Below are 21,019 nucleotides of genomic sequence, written 5' to 3'. Positions count from 1 at the left end.
TGCCATGTTTTTAAAAGCTATATGAATGACATCATACAATTTGGTCTTCTTGTGCAATTTGCTCCTCTACCCTCATTTGAGATTCATAAGTCATGAGATTCCTTTGAGTCATTCTTTTTCCCTGCAGTAGAATTTCACTGAATGCTCCACACTTTTTCCCATCCTCCTGCTGATGGACATTGAGGCTGTTTCAGATTTTTTACTAGTAGAAACTCTGCTGCAATGAGCATTCTCATACCCTTTCTTGATGTACCTGCAATAGGCTCTGTAGGTATATTGCAGAAATGGAGTCTCTGGTGACTGGGGTATGTGCATCTTCAACATTTCTAGATGTCACCAAATTGTTTTCTAGAGTGGCTGTACCTGTTTCCCCTCCCACCAGCAGCTCATGAGAGTTCTTGGCACTCTACATCTTCACCAGTAACCCCTCTTGTCCCACTTCTTCATTTTTACCCATCTGACAGGTGTGAAATGGCACCTTCCTGACTACTAGTGAGACTGAATATCTTTTCATATGTTTATTGTCCATTTATGTTTCCTCTTCTGGGAATTGCCTATTCCTCATATATTTTACCCTTCTTTCTATTGCTTCTTTTGCAAATTGATCTGTAGAAGGCCTTTATATGTTTTATATATCGTGTTGCAATTATCTTCTTTTGTGAAACAGAAGTTTCATGATTTCATCAAATGTATCCTTCTTTTTCTTTATTTCTTGTGCTTTTTTGGTTTTTGTTTAAGAAATCTTTCCCTATCATGAGGTTTTTCACATTTAAGTCTTTATTTAAGCCCCCTGGAACTGATTTTTTTACGATTGGGTGTGAGGTAGGGATTGCAATATGGATATCCAATTGTCCCAGCAGTATTTATAGAAAAGTCCACCCTTTCCCCACTGATCTGCGCTGTAACCACCGCCACATTTCCATACATGTGTGGGTCTATTTTTGCAGCTGCTGTTCTAGTCCAATGGCCTATTTATCCATTTTTGCGCCCAGGCCACATTGTCTAGTTGTGCCTTTTTAGCCCTCCTCCTAAGCCCTCTTCCTTTGAATCAGAAGAGCCAGGGACTCCCAGAGAGTAGGCTCCGTGTCTGATTCATCTCTGCATCCCTGTAATCCCCCATTATGTGAACATCCAGGTAATGCTTTCACAAAGGGCTTTCTCACACACCATCTCTTGTGATCCTAAGACTCCCTTTTGCAGAAAAGGAAACCAAGGCACAGGGGTGAAATGACCTGCCAAGGTCACACATCCACAAAGTTGTTGGAGTAGAGACTCGGTCAGTTTTCAAGGCCAGCATGACCATCCACCCCATGTCCTCCTAGGTCTGGAAGACTTTTGCTGACATTCCCATTCTCCTGGTATCAGATTCTCAGCTTTCAGTCCTTCACTCCACAGAAGCTGCTCAGTGATTACTGCGTGTCAGCTTCTGCTGGGTGCTGGGGCCCAGTAGGGAGGGTGGGGCTTTGGTTGGGCATTTCATGGGACACAGTCTGAAGCCTGGGGTTAGCGCGGCACGAAGAAAGCCAGGCAGGTTTCAGAGTCAATTGAAAGAGTCCCATCCAGGGCGTGCACTTGGGGCCCAGGCGCTGCCTTCAGAGAAGACGCCGGCTTCCCTTGGAATTAGAGGCTTCCGCTCGCCCTCCCGCCTCGCGAGGCAGGAATGTGAAGGATCAGCTTTCTGCAGAGCTGCCGTTCCGGGGAGCTCCCGGCGCAGGCCCTTCCCGAGAGGACGAATTAACTGGTTCTGTCTGTCCGACTGGAAGAGTAGCTCTCTCTAAAAATAGCGCCCTGCCCAGCGCGACCTGCGCCCAGGAGGCCAAGTCGACCCGGAACCGCCCAAGGGGTCCGGGAAGCCCTGCACGTCCTCACGCCGGCCTGGCCCAGGCCCGATCCCCCCCGAGGCCGCGGCCACAGCGCTGGCCCCACAGGTGCCCCGGGGAGTGGAAGGGCCGCGGGGCCGAGGCGGGGCCGAGGCCGTCCGCGATGGGAGCCGGCGGCGCGGCCTCCCGCGCCCTCGCCTGTGCCTCCCTGCCCCTGCTGGGGCTTCCAGCCGGCGCGCTCCGCGAGGACAGGCTTTGCTGCGGAGGTAAGGCCGGGGGGCGTCTGCGGGAGTGCTCAGGGGCTGCTTTCTCCTTCTTCACCCCAGGTCCGCGGCAGCGGGCGGGGAGGCGAAGGCGAACCCAGGCGGCCGCACAGAGCTCTTCTCCAACCAGGCGCTCTCGCGAACTCTCTTTAGTTTGCAAAGGTCGCGGTTGCGCCACCATGGTCCATGAAGCGTCCGCTTCCTTTCTGGCCTCAGTAATCCTCTCTGGCAAACGGGACGTATAAAACCGTCAAGTTTAAATATTTGTTGTCATCCCAAGACAAGTTGGGGAACCCGCTGAAGCCGATCGCAAGCATTCCCGAGAAGTTTGCCGAAATCCAGATGAGGTCCTCTGGAGTGTCTGCTGCGGGGAGGGCGGCACGAACCCGCTCCCCGGGCTAAAGCTGAGATTTTGTCTTTGAACTCCGGGGGAAGGCCCGCGGCACACAGGGTCCCCGCAGGCTGACACTGCCGGCAGTCTCGATCCGGCCGGGCCCTGGGAGGGATGGGGAGTTTTGGCCCAACCTGGATCCCCAGCCAAAGCCAGCACAGGGGCGTGGGCCGGGAGACCAGGGAGGCGGGCCCGGCCCAGTCCGGGCGGGGCGGACTGGGGGCGGGGGGTCGATTGGCCAAACAGGTGCGCCCCCGCCCCTCCCTGCCACCGTCCCCGCCTTCGCTCGGTTCGCGCGGGCGGGCGGAGCTGCGGGCGGCGGGGCCTGCGATTGGCCGGGCTACACTGGCCCGGCCGCCGGCGGAGCCTCGGAGTCCCAGCGTGGCCGCGTAGGGGCAGGCGCGGGACTGGCCCGAGCGCGCTCCTGCAGGGTCCGCCACCTTCCCGGCCCGCTCGGCTCCGCCGGGCTGCAGCGACGGAAACTTTCCTGCCGCCGCGCGCCCCTCGGCCACCCGGGGACCCCGCCACCTCGCGATCCTGGCCCTGGGCCGCCTGGGCTCCGGCGCCTTTGGGATGGCAGCGCCGGGCGACTCAGGAGGCGCGTAGAGGTGAGAACTAGGGCCCCGGGGTCAGAGTGGGGGGGCCTGGGGATTTGCAGGGGCCCGAGGGGGGCCCGAGGTTCGAGAGGATCTGGGGGACGTAATGGCAGGTATGGGGGTACGGCACTTAGGAGTGGGCGACGACTTTGCGTTACTTACTCCTCTTCCAGCCCACAACCCCTCCCCCTCCCGCGAGGATCTTTGAGTAGTCCGCGGACCCCTTAAACTTTCTTGTGTGTGCCTTGTCTTGATGTCCGACCGCCTAGACGCTGTGTCCAGGGCTTTGTCAGAGTACTGGGTGAGCTGTCACAGGGAAGGCACTCCCCAGTGCCCGGGGGAGTTGGGGAGAGAGGGATTTCTCCAGCATCTCCACCCCTAAGGCTGCCAGTGGTCTCCCCAAACTGGGGACCCTCCTCAGCTCCACTCTGGGGTCTGGTGAACAGGGCACCAAGCTTCTCTGTCCAGAGCCAGCCGCCCTGGGGCACCCAAATCTTGGGCATCGTTTGTTCAACCTGTAGCCAGTCCTCAATTATCCCTCATCCAAGCAAGGTCTCTTTCTGGTTTCATGGGCTGCCCTCACCGCTCCCCTACCCCCACCCCCACCACCACCCCCATGAAAACACCTTGAGCTGAGCAGTGCAGAATCAGGGACAAAGGCAGTGTAGGTTCTGATTCCCGGCCTGATGGGAATGTTTGCTGTGTTTTCTGATTTCAGGATGGTGCACTCTTTTCAGCTTTCTGGTGTAAGTCATATGGAAACTTATTCCCTTCCCTTTCTTTGCCTCCTTTTGCTATTTAGAGTTTAATCTGCCTTAATTTTGATTTTGGGGGGGGATAGTTTGTCACCTATGAGGATCATCGTTTTTAACATTATCTCCCCTTTGATGCCAAAGCTAAACTCCTTTCTGTGTTTCCTTGACCTAAGGCGGCACACCTCCGAGTTAAAGAACAAAACACCCAGCTCTGGAGTTGAGAGAACTTGGGTTCAAACCTCAGTCCTGCAGCTCACTAGCTGTATGTCTTTGGGCAGGTTTCCTAACCTCTCTGAGTTCAAAGGTCCCACTTCACATAGATGTGGTGAGGATTTTGCCAGGTAAGGTGTGGAAGGCATCTGCGACAACATCTGGCTCATGGGACAGCCAATAGCCTGGACTGCTGGTGTGAACCTGGAGCTTGGGCTGTCTTGCTGCCTGAGGCACCCAGCCCCCTTGTGCCTCAGTTTCCCCTCCTCTCTAAAGTTGGTATGGACCAGCCCCTCTTAAACAACACTTTTGAGAAAAGCACACACATGCACAACTGGGCTTAAGATTTCAGTGAGTTTGTGGACCCCAAATTTAAGACAGATTCTGTCATTCCTCTGCCTGCCATTAAATATTCAGGGAGTATAAGGCTTGCTGTCAATTGCTAACCTTTCTCCATCCCTTTTGGATGCTTGGAGGTGTACAGATTGTAAATATCAGGGATGTGAAAATTAACTTATTAACCAATATGATGGGTAGAAGGACTGACCCACAGAACCTGGCCCCAGGTCATCTTTAAGATCATCTAGGTCACACAAACACACACACATACACACACTGTCTTTCCTTCCCTGGTGTTGCATCCGCACCTGGTGAACATCTAGACTTTTTTGCTGGGATCCTCTGGTGACAATCAGCTCACACCCTGTTGAGGCAGCTGGTTTCATGATTGGGCAACTCCAGTCTGTTAAATAATTCTTGTTTGGAGTGGAAATCTGTGTCCTTGCTACTTTTACCTACTGGTTCTAATACAACACTTCAAGCATCTGTTATTGGTTCAGTTATTCACTGTGGTCCCCTGGTGCCTGGCATTCTATTTCTTTCCTTGGGCATTCAACACACAACTTAGTTTGATGGTGATCACAGCACCATTTATTGAGTGTTTTATTTTGTGCTAGGCCCTGTGCTGAGAACTTTACATTTATTATTTCCTTGGGTCCCTAAGACCACACCTTGAGGTTGATTCTTTTCTTTTCTTTGTTTTGCATGTGAAGAAACAGGTTTAGAGAGGTAAAGGGACTTACCCAAGGTCATATAACTGGAAAGGGTCTGGGCTGGACCCCGAACCCAGTATGTCTTCAGAGCTCATGCTTCTAACCATTATTCTGGTTAGAAGTGCATGCATGCCCACATGTGTGTATGCCTGTGGCAGGTTCTGGTAATGCTTTTATCGTGATCACCTGGACACCTGTTAAAATGCACAGTCCTCATCTCTACTCCAAACCTAGGAACCTGCACTTTCAGAAACTTCCCAGACCATTCTCAGTTTGAGAACCACATTTCTCATAGTTTGAGAACCTTGGCCCTAAAGTAACCTTAGAGAGAGAATATAGGGTATGGGCTCCAAGAGATCTGAATTCAAGTCTTAGCCTCACACTTGGGCCAGCTGTTTTCTTTTCTGAGTCTTTCTCCTATTGCAGGGTGAGTGTGATGAACCAGCAAGCTGTGGTCTATGAATGGGCTCTGGAAGTCAGGGTTATTGGTGAACAACAGAGAAGCCCTGGTGAAGCCTCTCCTGTTATAGGTAGATGTGCATGAGACAGGCCTGTGACTCCCAGGGAGCTCACCACCCTCCAACCCCCTCACCTGGCAGGCCCCAGCCTCTGTTTCCTAGAGGGATTGGTGTAGCCAGTTTGATGGGAACCCTCAAGAGGTGAGGAGGCCCCACGACCACCACATATACACCTTCCCCCTCCCTAGACCTTCCCAGCCAGGAAGTGCTATACTTGAACCTCTCGGGGAGGGGGTGGGGTGTATCTGCTGTGTGCACATCTGTGTTTTAAGTCTGATAGAAACCCGTCCATTCCCCTGGAGGGCAACGCTGTTCCTGCCTGTGGGAGGCTCTGGCGAAATGCCTGACCTGAGCCCGGCTGGGCTGGACCAGCTCCCCGGGAGTGGTGTTGGGTAGAGGAAATGCTGGCATAGGCCTGGGCTGCATCACTCTCCCAGCCTTCAGCTCTGCTGTACAGCGCTTGTTCACCTTGATCCTGTTTGATCCTGCTGAAAGCATGGAATTATTACATACCCATTTTGTGGAGAGGTCGCTGGAGCCCAGGAAGCTGCAGTGACTTGCCTAAAGCCCTTTGGGTGTTGGGGTGAAGAGAGGTGGTGGAGTCAAAATTTGAACCCAGGTCCCTTGACAATAAGCACAGGCCTTTATTGCACTATATCTCATGTCTGACTTTTTTTTCCCCCCACCTCACCTGGTTGTGGCTTTGGTGCCAGAGCCCGCACTGGGAACTTGAAGACGTGGGTTCTGACTGGACCATGATGGGGCTGTGTGACCCTGAGCAAGGCTGGTCAACTCTTAGAACTTCGGTTTCCTCATCCCTACAGTGCAGGTGTTCAGCTAGATCTCTGAGGTTCTTTTCACATTTGACCTTCACAGGCTCCATTTTTGTCTGCATTTCTGGGAAGGGGGCAGGGGATCTGTGATGGGCTCAGGGAATAGGTGAGATGCTGGGTTGGGAGGCCGGGTTGTGCACTGGGGGCTTGTTATGAACCCAGCCAGATCTTGTGATCTGGAGGGATGGGCAGCAGGAGGAAGGAAGCCCAGGGCAGCGTGAGGTTGCTTGTCTCAATATTAATCAGTATTTTGGGCTCTCAAATGCTGTAGGAGGGTGATGGTTGGAATGACTGAGGATTGTGCAAGGGAGCCAAGGAGGAGCATGGGGCTCTAGGGCCGACCCAGCTGGAGGTCCCCTCTCAGCAGGGGCAAGCTTGGCCAGGAGACCAGGGGGATGTGTAACGGCCTCTTGTCTCTCTCCCGACCCGCTCTATGTCATCATCCCTCCCCTGGGTGTCCTTGGTCTTCCCTGAGCCCTAAATCCCTGCCCGCAACTGGTGTCTGTTCCTGGAATGGCTGGAGCAGAGCACTTGCCTGTTCGCTGTGCCCAGGGTGGGACCCCCACAGCCTGGTTTCCCAAACCAGGCTAGTGTTAACCATGGCTTCTGCCAGCCACCTGCCCTCAGTTTCCCCCCTCTATCACACGTTGTATTCTCTTCCCAGGGTTGATTCCTTGCTACTGCCCACAGGAAAAATCCAGCTCCCTGTCTGGCAGTCAGGGCTGCATATCGGGGTACACCTTTTGTTCCCCTCCTCTTCTCACCCTGCTCTTCAGGCTGCATGTTTCCTGGTCCTGGCTGTGACTCGTGGAATGCACCTCTCTCCCTGCCACTGCTTCACCTTCCAAATTCCTCCTGCCCCTCAGGGTCTGGGGCAGATGTCAACTCCATTCATTCTCATCATCCCACTAACAGAGCGCTGTCTCCCTGCTGGCCCCTGGCTGTAGCTCTCTCCTGCCTTGCATTCCACTACTCCTGAGCTTGAGCTCCTGGAGGGCAGGACCTTGCCTTGCCTCTCAGCTCAGGGCCCAGTGGGTGGGGCCTGGTCCGGGCCTCCCTCGGGTGCAGCCAGTGCTCATAAAGCCTGGTAGGTTGGACTGGATTTCAGTTGGGCTTGTGTTTTCCGTTCTTGGCTGAATGTTTGCCTGTACCTGGCCCCAACACAAACAGGTGGAAATCCTGTCACTCTGTGCTCAGAGCTGCGCTGGCTCCAGCTGAGGGACAGACAGAGGGATGCCTTTGATTTGCAGAGAAACTTTCCTGCCTCCTTTGGGTTATTGTTGATCTCCTTTTAAAAAAATGTATTCTGGCTTTATAGCCTCAATGACAGGCCTGAAAGCAAGTCTGAAAAGGCCCCCTGGTTAATTCCCCTGCCTGTAGGCCAAACTTCAGGTCAACAAGAATAATGCCAATTCACCTGATTCTTTAAAATCATAAACGAGTTTGCCAAGAACTTATGAAGGATCTGCGGGGTCATTGTGATTGTGTTAAGGACCCACAGATGTGGCCACAGAAGCACTGAGGGGTCACATGATTTTCTAGGGTTGCTCAGTTATTTGTGGTCAGAACTTCCACGGAAACTTGTCTCTGGGTTTAGAGAGGCTTGTTGAACCCCAGAGGCCTCAGGAGAAAGAGCAAAAATGAGGACTAGTAATTTGTGTTAAAACACCAGCAGTTATATAAGACTTTCTGGATGATACAGTGCTTTCACTCAGAGGGTCTTGTTTAACATAGCCCCTCTCAGCCACCCTGTGGCTTTTCTGCTGAGGAAGCCGAGGCTTTGGCAGAGGAGATACATGGCTAATTCCCTTGGCCAGAGAGGGGCAGCCCAGGACTTCTGGCTTCTCTTGCTCTGGGTTTAGTGCTCACTGCCCTCCACCTTACCCACGAGGAGGCAGGGCTCAGAGTGTGGAGCGAGAAGAAAGAAGGGGCTCCATCTTAACACCTCACATTTAGACTCAGGCTTTTTTTTTTTCTTTGAAATTCTTATTTTGGGGTCATTTTCCCTGCTAGCATCATTTGTTGAGAGGGAGCTCAGGAGGCAGCAGGTGGGAGGCGGTAGAGCGAGGGAAGATGGGCAGGGTCCTTATGAGCGCAGCCAGTGTGTGCACAGGTGGGCTAGGTTACCAGGTAGGAGAGCTCCCTCCCTTTGTAGGGGGCCCCCACTTCACCGTAGGTCACCATGCCTGGTCCCTAGTGAAGACCTGTCTGGGAGTGAGGCCCAGGGGATGCTGGGGGTATTGGAGGGAGAGGAGAAGATTGCTGATGGTCTGGTTTGATGTTCAGGTGCTGCTCAAGTCCCTTGCCCAGGTGGAGGCTGGTGGGAGGCCCTGGAGCCTCCCAGACGCTCTGCTCCCATCATGCCTTTGTTCCTGAATGTCCTGTTCTCTGTTGCTTTATCAGTTTATCTGTCGCGGTCCATGCCCCTGCCTCCAGACTGAGCATCCCAGCACAGGTGCCTCCTGGTTGACCCTTCTGGGTGACACACCTCCTCGGCGGCAGAGGGGTGGGGAACGTGAGTTGAATGACTGTGTGATCCCTCTCTGCATCTTCACTGGCTCCTCTCAGCATCTTTGCTGACCCTGCCTGGTTGTCACCAGCTGGAGAATATGTGACAGCTGAGTCCACCAGGAAATGGCTGTTTGACAGGGGTAGTGGGGACCCAGCCAGACATAATGGAAGCTGGCCTGGCCGGAGCAGAGACCTCGGAGCCTTTCCCGGCAGAGGGAATGCCATCAAAGCCAGTGCTGCTTCCGGGAGGAGAGAATTCCCAAAAGGCCCTGTCAGTCCCCCTGATAGGGATCTGCAGGGTGTGTGAGGGATTTGTTTTTTCGGCCAGGATGTGGGGAGTTAAAAATAGACATCCTAATCCCTTGAGTGCGTGTCACACTGGCTGCGGCGCCCGGCCCTCTGGCTCCATTGTCTCATATGCGCGGCTCGGCGGCTGGGACGCAGGTGGAGGTCGCCATGCCCACTTTGCAAATGGGCACGCGGAGGCGCCTTGCTTGCTGGAGGCTGTGCCCTAAATTTAGTGGCAGAGCCTAGGTCTGTTCCTCAGCCCCCATGACTGCGATTTCTACTCTCGTGAGGAGCATGGAGTCGACAGGCTACAGGAGGGCAGAGGGTTGGTTGAAACGGTCGGAGTAGACTATTGAGCCAGGCAGCAGTGGTGGTGGAAAGACCAGGGAGAATGCAGGTCCCAGTGGACAAAGGCCCATAATGTGTTGGGAGAGCAGCAGAAGACGGTAACTGGCTGGAGCTGGGCAGGGGGAGGGCAGAGAAGCATAAAAGTGACATCAGAGCCTCCACATCAAGGACCTCAAATGCCACCCTAATGAGTGTGAACATGGTACTGTAGACAGTGGGGAGCCATTGAAGATTATAGAGCATTGCAGTTGCCTGCTTTATCAACAGGGCAAGGCAGTGGTGTGCTCCCCTGCTTTGCCACAGGTATCTTTGTATGGTTTTTGGTAGAATAGATCATTTTTATGTCCTGAGAGGCTCCTTGTTCATCCCCACCTCTCCTTCCTGAGGCTCATACCATGGCAGAGGGAGGGCACCATTTTCTGCTGCCTCTGGGTTCTGGAAGGAGCCATCTCTGGGCCAAGTGTGTATCTGGGTTTCTCAGCTTTTTCTAGTTTTTAATCTAGGTACTGTCTGTCTGTCTTCCCCACTTTGCAAGGAATTGGGTGAGAGGGAAGAGGTGATAGCTAAAATTCTGGGGAGGGCTCTTCTCCTTCCCTGACTTGATTCAGTGAAACTTTCATGAGGTATTGACAAGCTTCCACATCACCGGAATCCATTTTCTTTTCCCTCAAGCTCCACCTCCCCTCTTCTAGGACCCCACTCAGGCTTCGGCTTCTCCAGATGGCTGATTGCCCCAGCACCACCAGCCCTCCTTCCACACATTTTAGCACCCATTGCCTTCTAACCCATACCTTTATTAATACCTTGCTCCTTCCCCCACTAGGCCAGAGTCCCTGATGGGCAGGAGGGGGCCGTCTCATGGAACTAAATCAGGTCTGAGCTGGACAGGCCATTGAAAATCTGGTGCAATCCACCCATTTTAGATTTGGGCCAGCAGAAGTCTGGATTTTCCTAAAATTTCATGGCAATTCATGACAGATCTGAGATGTGAACCCAGATCCCTGGCCCCGACCTGGCCTGAAACACCACCCTGCTTCTCAGAGCCACACTGCTTCTTGGCTCCAAGAGCCAGGGACTCCCAGCTCTGCAAGAATCCTGCTTTTGCAGCCTTGGCTCCTCCTGGGGCTGGGAGCCAACAGTACCAAGCCCGAGGGTTCCCAGAGAGGGCTTTTGGCGTCGGTGGCTTAGTCACAGGGATGAGATCACCACTCACCTCTGGATAGCGGAGGATGCCAAGTTTTGGGAACTTTCACTCTGAGCTGAATTTTTTTTTTTTTTTTTTTTGGTAAGAAAAACAAATCTGTTTGTTGGGACTTTGTACTTCGCCTGTGAACTGCAGGCCTGAGGAAGCCACTGGGGCATGATGAGCACCTGGGCTATGCCCAACCTTATAGCCTCCCAGGAGTGGCTCTGTGTCTGGAAAAAGCTTGGAGCAAGAGCTGGAACCTAGTGTTAGCACTTGCTCTGCCTCACACTGGCAAGGAGCATGATCTCTCTGGGCTGTCATAATAATAATAATAATCTGCCTAGCAGATCACACTTTCTGAGTACTTCCATTTAATTCTCACAACAGTCCTGTGAGGTCCTATGATCATCTCCATTTTGCAGATGAGGAAACTGATGCCCAGAGAGGAGGAGTGACTTGCCTGAGGCCACCTAGCTGGGAAGAGTAGCATAGGGGATGAATGCAGGTCTTATTGACTCCACCGGGGGCTTTTTCTAGATTGACATCACCATCCTCTAGCAGTCAGAGATGGAGAGCAGGTATGGTTGTATCCAGGTTCCATGGAGAAGGTGGGCACATTGGAAGGCACAGTTTTACAGACAGCCAGTTCTAGGCTTGTCTGTTCCCCTCTCCTATATCTTGTTGGCTTTTTTTTGTTGTTGATGTTAATTTCTGTTCCATTTTCTCCCAAAAGACACCTTCAAGGCAGTGGGGTTGCTGGGAGCATTTCTCTTTGGGTGCTGTGACAGAGGGAGAGTTGATTCAGATTTGACTTAGGGGTCTGTTAATGATCACCGACATCTGGGCTTGGGGAAGGATGGGCAGAGTGCATGGGGAGAGCCAAGCAGCTTGTTCCCACACCAGGGGAGACCTGTAGAGCAGGGAGGCTAAGGGTGGTGTGGGGTCTGTCAAACAGACCTGGGCCTGAGTCCCGGTGCTCCACCCACTGGCTGTGATCTTGGACAAAGCTACCTCCCTTCTCTGATCCGCAGTATTCTCGTCTATAGATCAGGGATAACAATGCCTGCATCCTAGGGCCCACATCCCAGGGTGATGGTTAGGCTAAATTCAACGTGGAGAGAGAAAATATACTGTCTGCACATTGTAAACAGTCAGCAAATGCTTGTGTTACTGTTATTATCTGTCATCATTTCCGTTACTCTTACTGAGGGCCATCTTCGCCCCCCTCCCACTGGTCTTGGGTTACTGTGGCCCATGGCCCTTTCCATGGTGAAGTCAGTTCTGGGTAGGGCAATGTTTAAATTAAAGAGACTATATGAATTCTTTATTTTTCTTGTAAACACACAGAGTGACTCAAATTGGCCAAACAAAAGGTTTCGATTGAGGGTTTTTAAGGGCGCTACTTCTATGAATAGAGAAAGGAGATTTGTAATTGGTGTACTGAAAATAGAAGAAAAATATTTCTTTAAGGTGCTTAAAATTGATCCTTTGCATGGCGTACACCTTCCCCTGTGAGCTTGTCCTGTGGTTTTAGTCGCTGGGGTGAGTGTGGAAGGAGGCCTGCTGGGTGACCGTGGTTGGGGGGGGAGGGTGGGTCTGGAACTCACCAAACCTGGGGTTCGGCCTGCCCCTCCTGCCCTGCTTCCCACCCAAGAACCTCCGCCGCCTGGGAAAAAGCAGGCCCACCCTTCAGAAAGGCCACAGATTGGTGTAGACAGCAGAGAGACTCAAGGGGTGGGGTGGGCAAGAGGTAAGGGGGTGTTTCCCAGGGGAAGCAGACTTGGAACCAGCCCCAAAGGACAGCTGTCCGGGTTTCCACAAACAGGATTGCGATAGCACTTCTCCCGAGCTTGCCTCGTCCTCCTTCAGTTGGGAGCACCCAGGCCTTTGGGGAAGGGGCAGGTGTCTAACCCTGCCTTGGTTTCCCCATCTGTACTAGGATATTCTTATAACCTCCCTTTATCCCAGGCATGATTTTGGAGAGGGAGCAGAGGGTGTGGATTAAGATGCGGGTTTGGAATCAGAGTTGATTCCCCACTTCCCATTGTGTGCCCCAAGGCAAGTCATTTTGCAGCGTGCACCTCAGTTTCCTCATCCATCAAATGAGGATAATAGTGACACCGACGTCATGGAGTTGTTTGGAGGCTTAAGTGAGGTAACGCGTGTAAAGGGCTTATCACAGAGCTGGCGGCACAGGGTGAGTGCCCCTAATTATCAACGGCTGCTGCTGCTGCTGTTTTAGTTCGGACACGCCTCGCCCGCCCTCACCTCTCCCCTCCGTCTGGGTTCCTGTTTGTTGTTGACATCCTCCTCACCGACTAGTGCAGGGATTTTAAGTATTTATATCCTTGCTGGAATTTCTCTTTGCATTGTCTAGTTAATTACCTAATTGAATTAGGGCAAACAATTTCACTTCCTTTCCTGTGCAAAGGCAGGAAGGGGCCTGGTGTCTTCTTCGCTGTGATCGAGATGATTATTGAAATATTTGATGATGGTGATGATGATGCCTGCCTCCCCTGAGAGGTTGGCTCCCTCTTAGGACAGCTCTCCGGGCCTCATAAGCCAAGCAGCAGGCACATGCTTGGAAACATAAATCTTGCTGAGGATGTTGATGTGTTTGGCCCCATGTTTCTTTCGGTGCCAACTTGCTGTTTCGGCACCTTCCTGTCAATTCACGGAGGGATTTTCAAAAAGACTCCTTTTAAATATTTAGAACTAATGATGTATGTAAATATTTGGGGAGGGCTGACCAATGAAATATAAATAAAAAACTAAGGCTTGGGGAAGGTGAGGAATTAGGGGCTCTTCTCCATCCACTCTGTGGCCTTGAGAGTGTTGGTGATTTGGGGTTCTGCTCGGTCCCTCATGGATCAGGGCAGGCAGTGTAATGGTTCAGAGCAGAGATTCTGAAATTGGCATGCCAGGGACTTCAAATCCCTGTCCTGAGCTTTGTAGCTGGATTGGGGCAGCCACTTAACCTTCATAGCTCTGGGTTTCCTTGGCTCTAAAATGAGGGATGTAAGAAAACGTGCTTCATAGGAGTTTTTTAAGAATTGTGCTTAATGCAATGCCTGGCACGTGGTAAAACACTTGTATATGTAAGCCTTGTTCTTTACGCCAAGACCCTCCCCATCCTGCCTTTCTGGCTTCACCTCCTTCTCTCAGGAGAACAACCAGGACCCAGCATATCCAGGGCTTCCCCACCTCTGGGCCCCTGCTTGGGCAGTTGCCTCTACTTGGAATGTCCCCTGCCCATGGAAACCCTCCCCTTTCCTTCAGAGCTTATCTCCAGCACTGGGCCCTCCATGAAATTTTCCTATAGCCCCTTAGCCAGCCCCCTTTAAACTCCTAATTACATCCTTATTGTACCTTATGTCTACAGCCAGTGTTGGCCCTAGTGTGTTCCATGGAGTGGTAGCCTAGGAAGATGCTTTATGGAAATGGCTGTATACTTTATGCCCGTCTTGTATAGCACTAACCCACATTAGCATTTTGAAAGGCTCTGAGAAGTCCTGCAGTAAAGAAACCTACTGAATTTTGTTTGCCTCAAAACTGTCCAAACCTCTTTGACCATAGAACACTTTCTTGAGATGCCTATCGACAGCCTTCACGACACACTTGGGAAGTGGTGTGGTAGACATCTGTGTAACAGTTTGCTGCTGTCTCCCCATTTTACAAACCAGGAAACCCAAAGCCCAGAGGGCTCCTGGTGAACCTGTGGTCCTGTCCCTTCATCATCTCCTGGGTCAATTCTAGTCCCTTGTGTGGCATCTGGGGCGGGATGGCGAGGAGGGCTGGGTGTGACAGCCGAGGACCTTGCTCTCAAGAGCTTTTGGCTTTGTTGAGGGGATGAGATGGACACACGGAATAGAGATTAACTGCTAATCTGGTATCCCTGGGCCTGCGTGCAAGAGGAGCCCTGGAGCCCATCCGTGTTCCTGTCAAGGAAGGGCACGAGGGTCTGACATCCTCAGAGAACCCGGCGCTGCCTTCAGAGCCCAGGCCTTCAGGTCCGGGACCCCGGAACTCAGCCAAAGAAGGGGGAGTGAAGGCAGCAGGAAGCCAAGAACCTTCTGTGTATCAATCCACAGCCTTCCCCTTCCTTTCTGGGGGAAAATGCATTCTTTTAGATTCTTCTTTTATTATCAGAAATTCTCGGGGGAGCAATTACCTGATGGTGGGAATTCTCTGGCGTCTTTTATTCTAGTGCCTGCCTGCCTGAGTTCATTCTTGGAGTAATTGATTTTGATAATTCAGGGCTGCTGAATGTCGTTTTAGGAGAGGGTGCTGGTGCAGAGGCAGGGGGATACCCACGAAGATGTTTTTAAAGGCATTGGCAGTTAGTGGCGCTGCTGGAGATAGTTAGTGGGGGTGGGGGGGTAGGGGCAGAACAGTGCCTGTAGATAACGTATTTTTTTAACTTTCTATTTTTCCTCTCTTGTATTCAAGGTGTGTGGGTTGCAGGGGAGCTTGCCTGTCTGTGGAACTGGGGCTGGTTTGCTGTAGGAAAATGAGGAGCTGAAAGGCAGGTTCTCAGGTCTGATGGACCTTGGTCACTGCTTGCCACGGGCAGCTCAGTCCTGTGCACTGGCCCCCACCTGACCCTGACCCTCTGGACTCCCAGGGGGCCAGGAAGGTGGCGGTGACTCCTTGGAGAGCCTTTAAGGAGAGCAGCTGCTGTCAATTGGCCTGACCTTCCCCTGGGCAGACTGAGGTGCTGGCTCTAGACCCCACAGCCCGGGCCATCGTTTTCCCCTGGGAAGGACAAGTCAGGGCACCTCCCTCAATAGGGACACTGAGACAAGTGTGAATAGAAGACCCCAGTGTGGGGAGGCTCGATGTGACTGGGGCATGAAAAGGGAGAGTAGGGGAGATTTCCTCCGGGAATGGCTCCCCAGCAAATGCCCAGAGGAGGCCCAATTTCAAATGCCCAAATCCTCTGGCTGTGGGAGAAGCAGCTTGGACTCTAAGGTCCTTCGGGTCTCTTTCACGTCCGATGTTCTGTGGAGGAGGCAGTGTAGTATAGCTGCTTCCACGGGGCCTCTCATCCCCCTCACCCACCCGTCATCGCTGAAGGGAGAGGACTCTCAGACGTGTGGGGCACTGGTTTAGCTCCAGCCTGTCCTTTGTCATAATGACCGATCATCTTTCTCTTATGTGGCTCCCCTCCATAGCCTTTGGCCTGGGATCTCCATGGCCGTTTCATCCCTATTTTACAGATGGGGAAACTGAGGCCCAGGGTGATTGGTCCAAGTTCACATAGCAGGTTAATAGTGGGGCTGGCCTCACACCCAGGATCTAGATTCCCACTCCACTCTGTGGGCCTGAAAGGAACTGAGTGGGGGCTTGGGAGCTCATTCATTGCCCATTGGAGGATGGGAGGGGGATGCTTAAGTGGGAGGGAACTGGTTTCTCTGGTTGCATCACAGCTCTTAGCTGGAGTTGGTTTGAGTTTGCCTCTCATCATCTGCTACACTGAGAGGCCTAAAGAACAGCAGCCCTTTGTCCCTTGGGGATCAACCCTTGGTGCCCAGCCCGGTGCTTACAGGGGGATCAGCCGGGGCCCTTTCCAACACAAGAGACAGAAGCCCCCCTCAAACTGACCCAAGTGAAAGGGATTTAGTGACACATATCCCAAGAACTCAAGGAGGCTCAAACCAATCAGTCAGGACTTGATGTCTGTCTCCCTGTCTGTCTCTCTCCTGTTTCCCCCCCAGTTCTAAGCTCTGTTTCTCCACTGAACTGGAAATGGGGAAAAGAGGTTCTATAAGGGAAATTGGGGAGGGGGCAACACCAGAAAAAGGAGAACAAGCACAAGCAAAAATGACAAAAGACCCATAAACATGTAGTGCGCATGCCATGAATGGTTGTTAAGTTCAGTGGATTTGTAGAACTCTTTTTTTTTTTCCCAAAGAAGTAATTTATGTTGTAGGCAGAATATCCAGGTGATATGCACATCATCTCCTATAAGCAAAACAAAGTGAACCCTGTTCTTGAGAAGGAATCTGAAGGTACTTCTTGGCTCAGCAGAAAGGCATGCCACAGTCGATTAATGATGTGTGCCCTGGCCCTGGCATTGGTCTTGGTGGTTGGGGCCCGGAGAGACCCTGGGTGGCAGGAGGGGGTGCATGTGCTGTGTTGGACTGTTTGTCATCCCTAGTCTGGTCTGAATTTTGGTATTATAGATACTTTGAAGGATTGAAAATAACTGTGTTGACCCTAAATAATGCTGAAATATTCCCCAAACTTTAAAGGACCAAATATATGTGGTTTAAAGCCCCTTCTGGCTGGCTGTAATACCCTCCTACAGAACCAACGGATGAATTATAACATGAAGGGACATGATGGCAGGGTGATAGTTGGGAGGTGGTGGCTCCTGCACCAGGGGCCTCCAGGGAGGCCTCCCCATCGGTTCATTGTGATGACAGTGAACTGCATAGCCCCTGCGTAGGCACATTGAGCCAACTCGTATTCCCCGAGTGCCTGCAATATGCCAGGCACTGTCTTAGTGCAGACTGAGGACTTTTCCCCTGGGACCGCATCATTTCACACTTCTGAAAGAGGAGATGTTGGAAAAGGAGGCAGATGGAGGATTTTTCCAAGCAAGGTTTGGGCGAGTCTTGAAGACATCCTTACACATGGATGGAGCATGGGATAATCCTGGTATGATTTCAGGAGTGCCTATAAATTACCTCTGGGCTGGGCTGGAACTATACACTTCTTCTAACTTGAAAATTCTGTGAATGCCCAAGTTTCTGCTGTTGATCCCCAATTCCTAGGAGGAAACTGACCATCCCATGCGAGATGCCAGGTATTACTTGTCTGAACAAGAATTGGTCAGGATGCCCATGGAAAGATCCAGGAAAGACCTGCTTCCCTGTAAAGCAGCATGTTGGCAAATTAGGAAGATCCCCATCAGTGTGACAGGCAACCTAGCCAGCAAGTTCTTGGAAGATGATGTATTGATGGGGAATATTAACAAGCACTGGCTTAAGCCCAGCCTGGGCATGTAAATTCTACCAATTCCTGTCTCATAAGAACAGGGGCAGGTCTACATTACCCCATCTTCCAGATGATGACGTGGAGACTCAGGGAGGGATTTTAGGAGCTCTTGTAAACTTCCTCTGGTGCCTGGAATTCCACCACTGGTGATTGATTCCTTTGGGTTAATGATTGCCCTTTTGAGCTGAGGTGTCAGGATGGATGGGTTACTGAGATGGGATCTCATTCAGCTCTGAGACCTCCTTGAGTTGTAAGTAAATTATTTGGCTCCGTTATATGACAAGGCCCTGAGAAGACCAGACCCTATTTGGAGTAGAGGTGGGAAATAGAAGGAGTTAAACCAGGGACCAGGATGTAGCTTGGAGCTAGTGGTGGAAGTCAAAGTTTGTGCTGTGTACGTCATTGTGCCTACCCCACCCTGAGTGCTAAACTTAGCAACAGTCAACAATTTTAGTCATCAAATAGCCTTTAGTGGCCATTGTTTTCCAAGTTTCAGTCCTTAAAGGCAGAAGGAGAGCTAAAGGTCCTTCCTGGCTCTGGTCACCCGCTGCAGCCTCCCAAGATCCTTCCTCTCAGAGGGGTGGCTCCGAGTGCAGCTGCCTGGTGCAGCTGCTGCAGGAAGTCGCTGGAGCCGGGTCAGGACTCTACTGCCCCCTCCGAGCTTCCCAGCTGGAGGACCCGTTGTCTGCCTCCACCTGGTCACCCTCTGCCCACTGAAAATGCTGGCCACTGACCAGTTAGCAAGCACTGACCTCCCAAGAACCTCCCCCTCCCATAAAGTGGCTAAAATGTGTGGACTCTGGAGTTGGGCTGGGTTCGGGTCTAAGCTGGAGCAGCTGAGTAACTTAGTCGCTCTTTGCTTACTTTTGCATCTGTAAAATGGGATAACAATGTAAATTAAGTGAGCAGATGTCCCTAGTTCAGGGCCGGGCATGTAGAAAAGCTTAATAGGGGTGATCTTTGATGATGTTAATTTCTTAATTGCCCAGGACCTCTGCTAGCCTCTCCACTGTGGGGCTCCGGCCCCCCAGCTGCCTCTCTCCTGCCTTCCCAGAAGCTGCCCTCTCGTGGCCCCTTGGGTGCTTCTCTGTTAACACCTAAGTCTGGGTTGTCCAAGGGTCCTACCTGGGTACCCTCCTCCTCTCACCTCCCAGCTCTCACCTGGGAGCCCCGTTCATGTCCAGGGCGTCAGCGACTCTAAACTCGAACCATTCCCAAGCCCAGTTGTAAATCTCCTACCCTTATCTTTTCTCCTGAGTTCCACAGGCAGAGAAGTGAGAAGTAATTTTCACCCAGTGCTCCAAAGGCACATCAACCCATCCAACATGAAAGTCCTCTTCTTCCCCCTGAAAACCACTTCCTCCCACAGCCCCCGGGCCGGGGAACCTCAGTCTGTGGTTTCCCTCCTCTCTCTCCCTTCCTGCCTGTTGGTTCCCTTCGGACTATGTCTCCTGCTCCCCACCACCCCCACTATCCAGAAGGGGATAACCCAGCAGCCACAGCCTCCCCCATCTTGTCTGTCTCCCACCCACCCTCCACGTTGCTTTCTAAACCTTGTTCTAATCAGGTCCCTCCCATGCTCAAAGATTTTGAGGAGCTACCTCTTTCCCCCCGGGTATATCCAGACTTCTCAGCTCCATTTTCAGTTTTCAGGGTCTTCCAAACTCTGGTGGGAGCCTCCTTGTCCTTAGCTCCTTTTTATGCACCCAGGAACTCAGCCAGCTGACCTGCTCCACGGCCTCCAACCTGTCGTGCTGCCATGTCTTTGTTCCAAGATCTCTTGCCTGGAATATTGTCCCCTCAGCCCTGTTCCCATGGGTAGAAGCCTTACCCACTGTCTGACCAGATTCACAAGGCCAGAGAGAACGCAGGCCCCATCCAGTCCAGTCCCCTGCCTCCAGCCAAAACAGCGTGGGTATTTTTTATTTCTTACCCTTCCACAGAATCTATACTATTTGCAGCTTAATTGATTGGGGCTCAACCCAGAAATCTCTGGGATCTGTAAGAGAAAGGTCTGGCCTGATTAGGAGGGCTGCCTCTCCAGAGGCAGAGTCGGTGCCTCCAGAATTGTGGGGTTTGATATGGCCAAGATGGGTACAGGACTGAGCTCTGTGCTTCGTGATTTAAATACCTAGAAAGCTACCTGGGTTTTGTCAGATTCTTGGGACTGCCAGCCCTCCACAGCTTGCATGAGGGGCCTCTGCCTCCCCTTCGGTCCATTAGAAGGTAATATTTCCCTGTCTCAGGGTTAGGGCTGCTGGGTGGATTGATCCGTGGCTTGGTGGGTGAAAGCAAAACAGAAATGGACAAACTAATAATTAACAGATGTCGATTGTTAATAGCTTAAAAACGCCACCACCACCCTACTACCCCAGGAGGGAGGAGACCACATGGCCCCTTGATCCCTTGGAAGATATTTTTTGGCAGCCAGCTTGGGACAGGTTGGGCTCGCAGTGACAGGTACCGTGGGGTGTGTGGGTAGGGGGAAGGGGTAGGTGCCTTTGCCATGGTTACTGGGCTTTGAATGACTTAGAGTCTCAGGGTTTTTCTTGGGGTGAGAACAGTGGCTACTGAGCTAAAGGGGAAGGTGGCTGTTCTTTGGGGGTATCACAGATTCTGTCCATTGCCCCTGCTCCCATTTCATCCCAATCCAGGCTGCTGTCGTCTGTCCTGCCTAATGGCAGGATGCTTCAAACTGCACTTGCTCCATCTATTTTTGCTTCTCTACAGCCCATTCATTCTTTACTCAACAGCCAGTGAATATGGATTTTTAGTTTAGCATATTTTGGCTCCCATTGCTCCCCTGCTTCCCACTGCTCTTAGAACAACATGTGGCCTCCTTGCCACGGTCCACGAGGTCCAGCAGGGCCTGCCCCACCCGCCTCTCCAGCTGCAGCTCATGCCCCTGTTTCCCCCTTTCTCACTGGTCTTTGCCCTCACTGGCCTTTCCTCCAGTGAGCTCTCTCATACGCACAGCTTTTGACCATTTCAGAATCCCACTCCTCCTTGTTCCTTCCCTTTGCTCAGATCTCACCTTAAATGTCACCTACTCGGGAAGGCTTCCTGTATTACCTAGTCCAGAGGGCACCCTTCCCCCAGCTAGCCCCTGCCTTTATACCTGTTTTGATTTCTTCTTTTTATAGGATATCAAAGTGTATATTAATATATATTATAATATGTAATACCTATTCTATGTACATATATGGGTGGATAACTAGATATAGATAAATTTTTAGCGCCTGTTTT

At 52.0% G+C, this 21,019-nt stretch overlaps 1 protein-coding gene across 4 annotated transcripts in view; it reads left to right on the top strand.

Annotated features, from left to right (window-relative positions):
- Positions 1 to 21,019, top strand: part of LOC119545566 (DAB2 interacting protein) — a 185,855-nt gene that overhangs the window by 24,026 nt on the left and 140,810 nt on the right. The window contains exon 1 of one of the 4 annotated variants that reach the window (XM_037851181.1): positions 1,787 to 2,086. The exons of 1 other annotated variant lie outside the window; for it this stretch is intronic. In XM_037851181.1, coding sequence (XP_037707109.1) covers positions 1,984 to 2,086 — 103 coding nt within the window. In that variant the 5' untranslated portion in view covers positions 1,787 to 1,983. Of the gene's footprint in view, positions 1 to 1,786; positions 2,087 to 2,932; positions 3,083 to 21,019 lie in introns of those variants that run through there. 2 more of the 4 variants (XM_037851192.1, XM_037851191.1) reach the window with 2 other exon arrangements.

This window comes from Choloepus didactylus, chromosome 10, assembly GCF_015220235.1.
Source record: "Choloepus didactylus isolate mChoDid1 chromosome 10, mChoDid1.pri, whole genome shotgun sequence".
Lineage (NCBI taxonomy): Eukaryota > Metazoa > Chordata > Mammalia > Pilosa > Megalonychidae > Choloepus > Choloepus didactylus.
Note: the sequence above shows the minus strand (reverse complement) of the source record. Positions and strands in the feature narration are given on the sequence as shown.